Source organism: Hemitrygon akajei, chromosome 2 (genome assembly GCF_048418815.1).
Source record: "Hemitrygon akajei chromosome 2, sHemAka1.3, whole genome shotgun sequence".
Lineage (NCBI taxonomy): Eukaryota > Metazoa > Chordata > Chondrichthyes > Myliobatiformes > Dasyatidae > Hemitrygon > Hemitrygon akajei.
In genome coordinates, this window is record NC_133125.1 from 64,900,184 (window position 1) to 64,913,576 (window position 13,393).

Below are 13,393 nucleotides of genomic sequence, written 5' to 3' on the forward strand. Positions count from 1 at the left end.
GGAGTGGTGTGTAGAGAACTGGGAAATAAAACCTTCACTACTTCTTTTCCAAATGAAACAAAATTACCCCAAAACGCCCTATACATTGTAAGCAGTGAAAGACGATACTGTGAATTAAATTAAAAACACTCCCATAACTTAATAAAGTTTTTAAATTACAACCATCAACCACCAATGATTGTAATGAAGCCTTCATGATTTCTTTCAACTTTATATGATTCACATTGTAATAATGTTAAACTGTCTCATAATGATGATAAAACCTACACACCCCAGAGTGATACAAGGAATAATTAAACATAGAATGTCCAATCCTAAGTCAAGCCAATATAATTCCTTCTCTTCTTGTCTTATTCCTTTCTCCCATCAATCCAACAGTTTTATATATTCTATAAAGGTGTCTCCCCTTATGCCCATTAACCCACAGGTCTTGTCAAAACCAGCTAATTCTTAACCCTACCATCCCTTAGCTTCTGATTTGCTAAGTGGAAGGTTTATATCCACAGCTGAACTTTTAACAGCTTTTTAGCTAAACAATCAAACCCACTTATTCCTCTCAACACCTCTATGTGCAGGAGCCCCCTAAGAAGCAGAAATGTAACCAATTCTTTGAATATGAAATAAAGTCTGAAGAGCTTTATGTCCTACTGCTAGAATGACTCATTTAAAGTCTCAAAACCTCAAAGGAATCTAAACAAATTACAACTTTGCAAGGACAAATTTCCTACACCAATTCTAAATGGTTAGTAAGACGTTCTTTCTTTCTCCCGAGGCTTCCCGTCCCATGATCCTTTCCCTTCTCCAGCTCTGTATCACTTTCGCCAATCACCTTTCCAGCTCTTAGCTTCATTCCACCCCCTCCAGTCTTCTCCTATCATTTCGCATTTCCCCCTCCCCCCACTACTTTCATATCTCTTAGTATCTCTCCTTTCACTTAGTCCTGACGAAGGGTCTTGGCCCGAAACGTCGACAGTGCTTCTCCTTATAGGAGCTGCCTGGCCTGCTGTGTTCCACCAGCGTTTTGTGTGTGTAGTAAGACGTTTTATTGTTACTTGTAATTCAGGTGCATAAACAGCCACACCAGCATTCCCAGGTAAATTATCTTTTGTTCCATCTATGAACACAGTTAACACATCATAATAATTTTCATAATATATAATAATTTTCCTTAATATATTGATGGACCAACAGACTCTCAGGCATATCAGAATCCTCAGACTTCGTTAAAACATGAAACCTAAAATCAACTCAAGCCATTGGAAAAAACCAACGTGGGGTTACTGAGAAAGCTACAGTGAAACATACTGCATAATCCAGCAAACCCATAATCCTAGCGTGACAAGAACCCAGCCACTCAAAACTAAAACACTCTTCTTGTGATGTTGCTAACAGTCCTGCAACACACCTTTAACAGGTGATCACTTCTTTGCCCCCTCAAATTAACATCAACTTCAACCTCCGCAACGGTAAGGGGAATTGTCCAAATTCAACCAGTAAAGCTGGAACAGGAGACAACCGTGCTGCACCACAACACAGCCTTAAAGCCTGTCCTGTATCACATCCAAACAAGTTAACGTTGAAGATAAAGCTGATCCATAACCCACAGTCATAATTATGCACAGATCTAATTAAATATAAATGGCCAACAAAGATTTTCGTGAAGCACCCCAATAATACCCACATAGATACCCGAGGATATTTAATGCCCCTTTACATTTATCAATTATTTTACTAATATGGTGCTTCCATGTCAGCTTATTATCCAGCCACATGCAGAAAAATTTTAGCACTGGCACTTCTTCCAGAGTTTGACCATACAATTTCATATCAAGTGCCAGTCTATTGATCTTCTTTGTAAAACTTGTGTTTTAGCTATTGAAAGCTTAAATCCCAATCTATACGCCCACAGTTCGACCTTCTTAATTGCTAATTGCATCCTATATACAGTTAAATTGAGAGTTCTACCTTTGACCCATAAAGTTCCATCATCTACAAAAAGTGATTTACCCACCCAGCACCTATCTCAGAGAAAATATCATTATTCATAGTACGTATTAAACAACAAAGGGCTACAAACACTGCCTTGTGGGGTCCCATTCTCTATCTCATAGAATTCTGAATATACCTTACCACTCTTAGCTGCACAGACCGCCCAAATTAAAAAACTCAAAAAATTATACAATCTTCCTAATTTCCATAATTTAATCAAAAGACCTTCCATTCATAACGTTTCATATGCTTTTCTATATCAAAGAATACTGCTATTCCAACATCTTTGTTTACCTGTGCTTTCCTAATATCATCTTCCAAATATAAAACTGTCATTCTGTCCTTCTGAAATCCACTCTGATGAAGTGCTATATCACCTTCCTAAATACAAACAAACGCTCTATCACCATACCTTCCAGAAGTTTACTTAAATGGGATGTTAATGATAGTGATCTATCTATAAATAGAAAGACCCAACGGGAGTTTCCCAGGTTTCAGAATAGGCACTACTACTGCCATTTTCCATGAGGGGGAAAGATGGCCTAACCTCCTAATATGATTCAAAATTTTTATTATCTTGAGAGTTGTCAGTTTGTTTAAACATACAATAACATATATCATCCTTTCCTGCAGCTGTCTGACCTGTATTATTAATAGCCTTCTTAAATTCACACAAAGAAAACTCTCCATCACTAATATGATCATTGCTACAACTAGCTTCCAACACATCAGGATATTCATTGAGAACCCTGTCCCTACATTGTTTAGCCTCTTCACTTAAATTGATTATGAACTGCAGCAAATGCCCATGCCAGTAACTCAACCTTCTCCATTTCAGTAATAATCGTATTACCTTTTTTAATCAATACTGGAATGCTATTAACCCTATAGCAGATTTCAGCTCTCGTTATTTCAATGGGATTGATGGAAGAAAGCTGTTCCAGGTCAAATTTAAACAATATCTTTACGTCTTCTATCCATTTTTTTCCCCAAAAATATCCCGTCTTTCTTGCCCATCATTTGAAATCACTCCAATATTATGTTTCTTTTTCCATTTTCCAGATCTAGATTCAACTTCATTACAACCTCCTCCCACCAACCCGCATTCACCCAAACCCACCATTTGCAGTTTGTCTTCCAGGTCCTCCCTCCTACCGGAACCTACACTATTTCCAACATCCCCACACCATTCACAGTCAACAGCACCAACCGCCACTCCTCTATTTCCAACTTCGAGCTACCAGGGGCAAGACCAGCCCTCCATAACTTGTGTTTTAGCTCCTGAAAGCTTTAAATGCCCATCCATTTGCCCACTGTTTGGCCTTATGAATCACTAATTGCATCATATATACAGTAAAATTGAAATCTCTACCTCTAATTAGGGAACCTGACTGATGGGTGGGGTGCCTTAAAAAGGTGCCTGTTTGTGGTGGCACATGCTCTGCCGGCTCAGTGGAAGAGTTCAATTTGGAGGATGGGGAAGAGTGCTGGCTCTTGGAAAATGGTGAGTTGTTGATTGGTTTTGTTGTGCAATGTCATTGTGATTTCATTGTGAAAATGTATTTGTAGACATCTGTGATTGTGAAGAAAGATGTGAATTCCTGTGTTTTGTGTAACTGTTCAGGCCCCCCATTCCAAAGAATGGACTACCCCTTCTCTCCTCTAGTCAGGAAATCCTTAAAGGTTCATTTTGGTGTAAGTGAGGAAGGAGAGGTGTATTACTTCAGAATGAGGGTTTTGAGCTATAGTCCTAAATGTCTTATGGTGTATATATATATATATATATATCTATATTTTCCCTTTTTGTCATTTTGCTATTTTTTGCACTTCTAAAGTTTTCCACCTTTACCATTACTATGTCGACTCAGGTCTAGGGGGCTGGCGTTGGGCACATCTTTGGCACACAATAAACACCCTTGTACTGAATGTCTATTGGGGCCTGCAATCTGATCTTTAAAGCCCACACCTTCATAAGGTTATGCGACCCTCACCAAAACCCAAAGGTGTGCCAAGCCTCATTGTGGCCAAAGAGGCAGCCGTGGTCTGATATGTTGGAATGGGATTGGGGATAGGAATTAAAATGTTTGGCCACTGGGAAATTCTGTTCTTAGCAGAAGGAGTGGAGGTGCTTGACAAAATGGTCCCCCCAATTTATGTTTGGTTTTACCAAGGTTGCATTGGGAGCACCAGACACAGTAGATGACCTCAACAGATCTGCAGGTGAAATTCTGCCTCATCTGGAAGGACTGTTTGGAACCCTGAATGGAGGTAAGGGAAGAGGTAAGTGGGCAGGTGTATGTTACGTGTTGTCTTCCACTGTGAGTGAACACGTGCAAAACAATGTAAATATTCACACCTAAGATAACAACTGTGCTAATTTCAAGGGTCATGCAGCAACTTGTAAAATTACCACTCATAAGGGATAAAGCATTAGAGAAACTCACGGGGCTAAAAGGTGAACAATTCTCTTGAATTCAATGACTTGCACCTGGGGTTTTAAAGGAGGTGGCTTAAGAGATAATGGCTGAATTTTTCAACATTTGTTACATTCTAGGAGGGTAGCAGAAATTTAATTATCAGCCATTATAGTTCCCTTTTCAAAAAGCAGGAAGGCAAATACTAGAATCTATCTGTCACATATACAACAATAACATTCTGTATAATATAATCTTAATTACATTATACACCTGGATTGTTAACTTCCAGGTTTCCTGGACTTGCACATCGAAGTTCCTCTATACCAGGGGTACCCAACTTGTTTTATGCCATGGACCTCTACCATTAACTGAGGAGTCTGTGGACCCCAGGGTGGGAATCCCTACTCTGTACCCTGATACACCCAAGGACTTCATGGTGGATGTCCTAAAGTCATTAGAACTGCCAAAGTGCACATTTCACATTTATCCAGATTAAAGTCCATCCACCATTTCTTAGTATTCCATTTTATTGAACACTTTGATATCACTCCTGCTACCTAACACCATCAATCTGCAAATGTGCTACTTCTCATGCAATCTATATCCATATCCAAACCAGTCACATATTACAACAGAAAGGAACCCAATACCAGCCTCTGTGGTATACCACTAGGTGCAGACATCCAAACACAAAATTATCCCTCTAACAGCACCCACTATCTCCTATTGCATGGAAGTTTACCAAACTGCCCTGGATCCCATGGGCCCTTGCTATTGGACCAGACTTCCATGTGAGAACTTTTCCTGATTGTTAATATTAGTCTTGCAGGTCTGAAATTCCCAGGTTTTACTCCTGCTGCCCTTTCTGTCCTCCAGTCATCTGGAACCTTATTTCTGGCCTACAAAGTGTTCAGAACCCCAAACGAAGCCCCGGTAATCTTTTCCCTTGTCTCCTGTAGCAGCCGAGGACAAATTTCATCCACCCTGGGCTTTAATCCTCCTTTAAGATTGCAAAGGTACTAAATATCTCCTTTTTGAAAAAAAAATAGAGACTTGCACTAGAATTTCACCTTTTCCTTTGCAGAATTCTCCAGCTATCAAGCCTCTTTCCCACATGAATACCAATGAAAAGTGATTATTTTGAAACTTACATGTACCTTAGAACCACATTCTCAATGGGCCCTAATCATCTCCCTACATTCTTTTGTTCTTTATATCCTTACAAAATGCCTTAGACTTTCCTTAACTCAATCTACCAATGATATTTTGTAACCCCTCGTTGCCTTCCTAATTTATTTCTTATGTATATTCCTATATATTTTATACTTGACAAAATCTCCCCCTTCTTTTGCTATATCTGCCATATGCTTCCTTTTTTTCCTTTAATAAATCCTCAAAATTCATGATTTCCCTGCGTGCTATCCTTGGTTTCACGTTTACAGGAATTCCTTTGTTAATTCTCCTTTGACTGCTTTCCCTGTGGAGATGTACAGTTACTTGTAAGCAGATACTCTTAATCTAACATTTGTCAGCTCCTGGAAAATAGCCTCTCCCCCATCCCCTTACACAACTTAAAAACATTTATTCCTGGTCTATCCCCATTTTTTTTCATAAACATTTTAAAATTTATGGAGTTCTGGTCACATCTGTTCCTGTCCGTTGTAGATTGTTAGGTGATCTGTAAATACACTCCCAGCAAAAAGGGAACACCTTTTTGTTTCTAACCTTTATCCATTTGACCTTATTTGAAAAGCCTTCTACAATATCCTACTTTAATAATGAAATAATGTATTTCTTGATTAACAGTGCAAAGCAATCTTCTTTTCACTCTCCCACTCCTTATCTTCACTTAAAATTCAGTTTACTAAGTTGACAGACCTGCTTGCCTTTTGACCATTTTTCCTGAGAGATAGCAACATAATTGTCAGTTAAAGCATGGAGCTCACGTATCTTAGCAGCTGGAGTCCCTTAGGTGCTAGTTAGCTTTGTATTCCTCTCATGTGCATTTGCCCACTTGCTCTAACTACTCTAGCTTTTCCCCTTTGTGAATGTACCTCCCAAGTGTTCCTGTTCCTGCACATATTTAAGTGTATTAGCAAGGATTGAAAACTGGCTGTCACATAGAAACAAGGAATTGAAATAAATTGATCCATTTTGGGCAGGGGGTTATGTGATTATTGGAGCACCCAGAAATACGTTCTTGGCCCTCAATTGTTTACAATTTACATTAATGACTTGGAGGAGGGAACAAAATTTAAGGTCCCCAAGTTAGCTGATGCTGTATACTGGGCAGGAGGGCATGTTGTAATGAGGACCACTGTGAGTGCAATAAGATATACGGTAGGTAAACTGAGTGTCTGGGCAAAAAGACTACCAAATAGTTTTGGAAAGCTGGAGCAAAAGGCCAAGAGACTACTCAAGCCTTTTCCATCACTGAGTCTATCAAAGATCTACATCTCAATTCCCTTTGATCTAACTACCTTAATATTTCAATAAAATAAAATACAGGAACAGCTCAAGCAAAATCTTCAAAATCTGCAAATTTCTGGTATACTGGACAAATGCAATTAAACAAAACTATATGCAAAAGGTTAACCACATGCTGAAGTTCAGCTAAGTGTTAAGAAAATGAAAAGAAAATGAGGTTGCTGCCTTAAACCAGCTTGACAATATATCCCCAATATAAAGTTAAAATGCTGTTAGGGTTTATGCCATTGATCTTCGGGGGCAACTGCTTTCTATCAAACAGCGACAACATATCTCTGGCATTTACTGTGTGCAAACTTGCTCTCAACCCTTCAAGATTTATAGAGCAGCAAGGCCCAAGTAAATTGCTTGTTAAAATCAGTACCCTTAGTAAGCCACACAAAATCTATGTTGCCAAAAACTGGATGTGGTTCAGCAAAAGAAAAGACAATGAATAGTGACATATTAATAGACCCATAGTTGCTAGTTTGCATTAAGGTCAGACAGCAGATCCTTTGTAGAATTTGAACGACCATCTTTTAATAGATCTCCCTCCTGCCAAGTGATTATCAACTATTTCTAAAAAATAGTATAAATAAAAAAAATGCTGTAAAGCTAAAACCAAAAAATGCTAGAAATACTCAGGCCACATCTGTGAGATGAGAAAAAGACTTTATGTTTCAGGTAAAACATTAGCTAAATATCAGCTTTGCTCTTTCCACAGATGTAGCCTGGTGTGCAGTATAATTAATTCCATCATTATCTGCTTTTAATATAAATAAAAGATCTCTCCTACAAGAAACTTTCTAAGGATTAGTCATCATATTTTGTTTATAGCAGCTTCTCAGACCTAGCTACAAGCCCACCCAAAATTGATCGGGCAAATTTTACATCTGCTGGCTAAAACACTATTTTTCTATCTCCATCCAACTTCCAGTAGGAAAAGCCAGACTGATCAGCTGGCAAGCTGAGTCAAGCACACAGGATAGCTGATGCAGGGCACAGCACAGCACTGGAACCTAGTCAAACTAATTAAATTAGTTTAATTAAATACCTAACTAAACTCATCCCTTCTGCTGACATAATATCCAAATTCCTCCATTCACTGTATATATTTGTGCAGATCTAAGAGCCTATTGAATGTCTCTCTTGTACTGGCCTCAACTACCACACATTCCAGGCACCCACTACTCTGTTTATTTAAAAAAAATACTTGCCCACACATCTCCTTTGAACTTAACCCCTCACCTTAAATGCATGCCCTCTAGTATTAGAAATTTCAACCCTGCAGAAGAGATACTGACCATCTATTTATGCCACTCAATTTTATAAACTTCCATCTAGTCTCCCATCAGCCTTTGCTGCACCAGAGGGAAAACAATCCAAGTTTTTCTAACATCTCCACACACATTGCACGTACCCTCTCATTCAGGGAGTATCCTGGTAAACCTCTCCTGCACCCTTTCCATTTCCTCCACAGTTTCCCTATAATAGTGACCAGAACTGAAATGCAATACACCAGATGAAGCTTAATCCAGTGTTTTATAAAGCTGCAATGCAACTTCTCAACTCTTGAATTCAATGCCTCGACTAAGAGAGCAGGCTATATGCCTCCTGTACCACCTTACCAGCCTGTGATGCCACTTTTAGGTAGCTATGGACATCAATCTTAAGCTCCCTCTGTACATGAACACTGTTAAGGATTCCTTTAAATTTGATTGCCCAGAGAGGAATACCTCAATTTGGCCAATTAAACATAAGCTGCCATTTCTCTGCCCCTATCTGTAATTATCTATTTCCTGTTGTGTCCTTTGGCAATCTTCTACACTATGGAAAACACCAATCTATGTACTGTCTGCCAACTTACTAACCCACCCACCCACGCATTTTCATCCATCTTTAATATAGATAATAAAAAAGAGGTCCCAGTACAGATTCCTGTAGAACATCAACAGTCACAGACCTACAGCCAGAATAAGTTCCATCATCTACTACTTTGTCTTCAGACATGCCAATTCTGAATCCAAAAGCCAAGAAAATGTGGATCCCCTGCATCCTAATCTTCAACATGAGCTTACCATGAGGGACTCCGTCAAACAGCTTACAAAAATCTGTGTAGACAACATCCACAGCTCTACCTTTATCATTCATTTTTGACTAGCCATGGGAGAGTGAACTGCATTGCATTAAGCAGACTATGGCAATTGTTCACAGCATCACAAGGTACCCCAGGATTAATTGAGTTTTTAAGACATGTTTTTATGAGGTGAAAGAGTTATTTTTATAACAGATACATAAACCTTGCTTAATCCATGACAAATCAAACATCTGAAACACAGGTTATGTCATGGTATGATTTCTGAAGTTCCAACACCTTGATAATTTCCTTCATCTATCTGGATCAACTCTATTGTTACTGTATCATGCAACTACAGAAAATAAAGTACCTGATGGAACTTGGCAATTTTTCATTTAGAATTTCCCCCACATTCCTGCTAAACATTTTAGAATAAGTGCTCACCTTGTACACAACAGGTGTGAACCATGCAGGCATGAGGACCAAATTGCACAACCGTGCTGTTGGACAGTGTTGATCAAAGCTAACAAGGAGTGCCACATCCCCTAGCTTTCCAAGTCCAATTATTTCTACAGGGACCTTTAAAATCACCTCATTCTGTTCTTCATAGACACCAGGGCAAACAAAAATCTTATCATACACATTGGCAACAGATAAGGCACTCCTGAGGTTCAGATGTTCACTTGTTGGACCGACAAATATAGTTTTTCTATCCTTCTTCCGCCGAAATAAATGCAAACAGTTAGAAGATTCCACGTCCTGGGCATTTTTGGTCCAAATTTTAGAAGCTAAGTGATGTTGCCTAAATGCTTCCCTCCAAGAATGTGGTTCAACATCAGGTTGATTTGGCCAGTTAGGGTGTTTGCAGTCATTGCATCCAAGACACAACTGTTTCCATCGAGTATTATCCAGACTGATTATCAGTTCGTACCAAGCCCTGCACACCACACAGCAGCGACCCAGATCTGGGAGAGGCAAATACGCAAGGATCAGGCGCCACAGCTCCAGTGGGAGGCCGCTGATCTCCATCGTCACCTATGAATTAAAGAAAATATTAGGCAAAGATTAAAATCTGTGAAGGAGGAAATATTTTGGTGCAACTGCTGTCTTTATTTTCAGAATGCCATTAATGTCAATAAATTATTTGGAAGTGCAATCAAGATTTTAATTCAGCATAATGTGAACTGCAGGACAATTTAAGTTTCTAACAAACATTAAAATTAGGGGCAAGGGTAGACCACTTGGCTCATTGAACTTAATCCTACCATTTAATATGATCACAGTTAATTTGACAGTAATCTTATCTCTAAGATTCTTCTAACTCTGGTAACCATTCACTCTCTTGCCTGTTATGAATTTAACTTGGGTTGAAAATATTCAAGAACTCCGCTTCCACTGCTATTTGAATAATGCCAATGACTTCATGGTTCTCAGGGAAATATTTTGCCTTAGCTGTCTTAAATGTTTTTTTTAAAACAGTGAGTCCAACAGAGGAAATATCCTCTCTATATTTACCCATGTGAGGGTTTGTAATGATGGATGTTGCCTTCTCGAGACATTGTCTATTGAAGAGGTCCTTGATGGTAGGTGGGCTGGTGCCCATGATGGAATTGGCTGTTTACAACCCTTTCCAGTTTTTTTCCCAATCCTGTGCATTTGATAGTCCATGATCAATGCAACCAGTCAAAATGTTCTCCATGGTACAATTGTAGAAATTTACTACAGTCTTTGGTGACATACCAAATCACTTCAAACTCCTAACGAAATATAGCCACTGGTATGCCTTATTCATATTATCAGTATGTTGAGTCCAGGATTGATCTTCAGAGATGTTGACACCCAGGAACTTGAAGCCACTCACCCTTTCCACAGTAGACCCTTTGATGAGGATTGGTGTGCGTTCTCCCAATTTCCCCTTCTTCAAGTCCTCAACCAGCTCCTTGGTCTTACTGACATTGAGTGGAAGGTTGTTTTTGCAACATCACTTAACCAGCTGATCAATCTCACTCTTGTACACACCCTCATAACCATCTGACATTCTGCCAAGAACAGTTGTATCATCCGCAAATTTATTGATGGCGTTTGTGCTGTGCATAGCCAGACAGTCATGAGTACAGAGAGAGAACAGCTCAGGGCTAAGCATGCATCCTTGAGGTGCAGCTATGTCAATTGTCACCAAGGAGGGATGTTATTTCTGATCTGGACTGACCAGGAGTTCCCAACCTGGGGTTCACGGACCGCTTGGTTAATAGTACGGGTCCATGGCATTAAAAAGGTTGGGAACCCCTGAGATGGACTGTGGTCTCCCAATGAGAAGGTCAAGGATACAGTTGCAGAGGGAGGTACAGAGGGGTAAAACAGGACCAAGATAATGGAGAAGATAAATCTCTGAACTTGCATTGTGTGTCTCTTTACATGCTTTGTCCCTCATAGCATCAGAAACACGCTTAATTTTATTAGCCAGACAATGTCAGAAGAATTTCAGTACTTGATCAGAATCTTGCCTTTAATCAAATTCAGTACCAAAGTAATTTAACTTGGGTTGGTATAATACATGGACCTGCAAGGAGAACTCACACTTTTGCCTCAGTGTCAATTATATAATCTGCTTCACTTGATACCAGTATCCAAGCAATAGTTGACTGAAGAAACCTGAAGAATTGCTTGCTCATTTCCAATTCAACGATCAATTCATGAACAGATGGGTCACAAAGTGATTAAGAGGTATAAGCTAGTAGTTTGGGCTCCAGAGCAACAGAAAAGGTTTACAAAAACAATTCTTTTTAGACAGCACTTACTTTAACACAAACCACTCCACACCAGAAAGAATTACACAGTGCTTTTCACAACCTCAGCAGAAATTACTTTTATGGAAACTTAATCTGACATAAGATTTGTGCATTAACAACTCCTCCATATTCGTCAGCAGCCTAATAAAGACATTATCCATACCTCCTTTAACATTTCCATTTCCATTGTTATCTATCTAGTACAGCCACATAATTACCTGCAAAAGCTTTATTATCCATTTCCTTCCTGCAACATCCTAGGTTCCTACGATCTATCATTGGATCACTAAATTATTACTGACACGATTGTTTTAATGGACCCAACCCAAAAACGTTATGATTTCACACAATGACATCACTCCACTAGCCTTCTGCCCATCTTCCCCAATGCTCATTTACAAGAACACTTACTTCAGTAATCATTAAAACTTAAAGCAGACAACATCTGTTCAAATTTCTCCCTAGTTTCACACCTCCCGATTTCTGTAAACTCAGCAAGCATACATAGAAACATAGAAAACATACAGCACAATACAGGCCCTTTGGCCCACAAAGCTGTGCCGAACATGTCCCTACCTTAGAACTACCAAGGCTTTACCCATTGCCCTCTATTTTTCTAAGCTCCATGTAGCCGTCCAGGAGTCTCTTGAAAGACCCTATTGTTTCCGCCTCCACCACAGTTGCCGGCAGCCCATTCCACACACTCACCACTCTCTGCGTAAAAAAACTTACCCCTGACATCTCCTCTGTAGCTACTTCCAAGCACCTTAAAACTATGCCCTCTCGTGCTAGCCATTTCAGCCCCGGGGAAAAGCCTCTGACTATCCACACGATCAATGCCTCTCATTATCTTGTACACCTCTATCAAGTCACCTCTCATCCTCCGTCACTCCAAGGAGAAAAGGCCGAGTTCACTCAACCTATTCTCATTAGGCATGCTCCCCAATCCAGGCAACATCCTTGTAAATCTCCTCTGCACCCTTTCTATGGTTTCTACGTCCTTCCTATAGTGAGGTGACCAGAACTGAGCACAAGTGAGGTCTGACCAGGGTCCTATATAGCTGCAACATTACCTCTCAGCTCCTAAACTCAATCCCACGATTGATGAAGGCCAAAGCACTGTATGCCTTCTTAACCACAAAGTCAACCTGCGCAGCAGCTTTGAGTGTCCTATGGACTCGGACTCTATGATCCCTCTGATCCTCCACACTGCTAAGAGTCTTACCATTAATACAGGTATCCCCCACTTTCTGAATGTTCGCCTTACGATATTTCACTTTTACGAAAGACCTACATTTTCGCTAACCGAAAGAGGATTTTCACTTTTACAAAAAAAGACGCCTGCTTTAAACTTATGTTTACCCCGTGAAAGACTACCATGACCGTGAAGCCTTGCGTGGGCAGGTGTGTGCACATGCGTGTACATGCCAATTTTTTTTCTACAAATCGATTTTGGCTCAATCTTCACCGATTCTGGTAAGTGAAACTACACTGTACATAGATTATTTCTACTTTATATAGGCTGTGTATTTATCATATCATTCCTGCTTTTACTATTTGTTAGTGTTAAATTAGGTTTTATGTGCTATTTGGTATGATTTGGTAGGTTATTTTTTGGGTCTGGGAACGCTCAAAAATGTTTCCCATATAAATTA

The 13,393-nt window shown here is 39.6% G+C and overlaps 2 protein-coding genes across 3 annotated transcripts in view; one reads left to right on the forward strand and one right to left on the reverse strand.

Annotated features, from left to right (window-relative positions):
* fbxo10 (F-box protein 10) overlaps positions 1–13,393 on the reverse strand; it is a 115,804-nt gene that overhangs the window by 91,725 nt on the left and 10,686 nt on the right. The window contains exon 2 of the mRNA XM_073024100.1: positions 9,394–9,984. Within this exon, the coding sequence (XP_072880201.1) occupies positions 9,394–9,978 (585 nt within the window). The 5' untranslated portion in view covers positions 9,979–9,984. The remainder of the gene's footprint in view (positions 1–9,393; positions 9,985–13,393) is intronic.
* Positions 1–13,393, forward strand: part of LOC140713724 (thymosin beta-10) — a 452,521-nt gene that overhangs the window by 20,285 nt on the left and 418,843 nt on the right. The gene's annotated exons all lie outside the window — the stretch shown is intronic.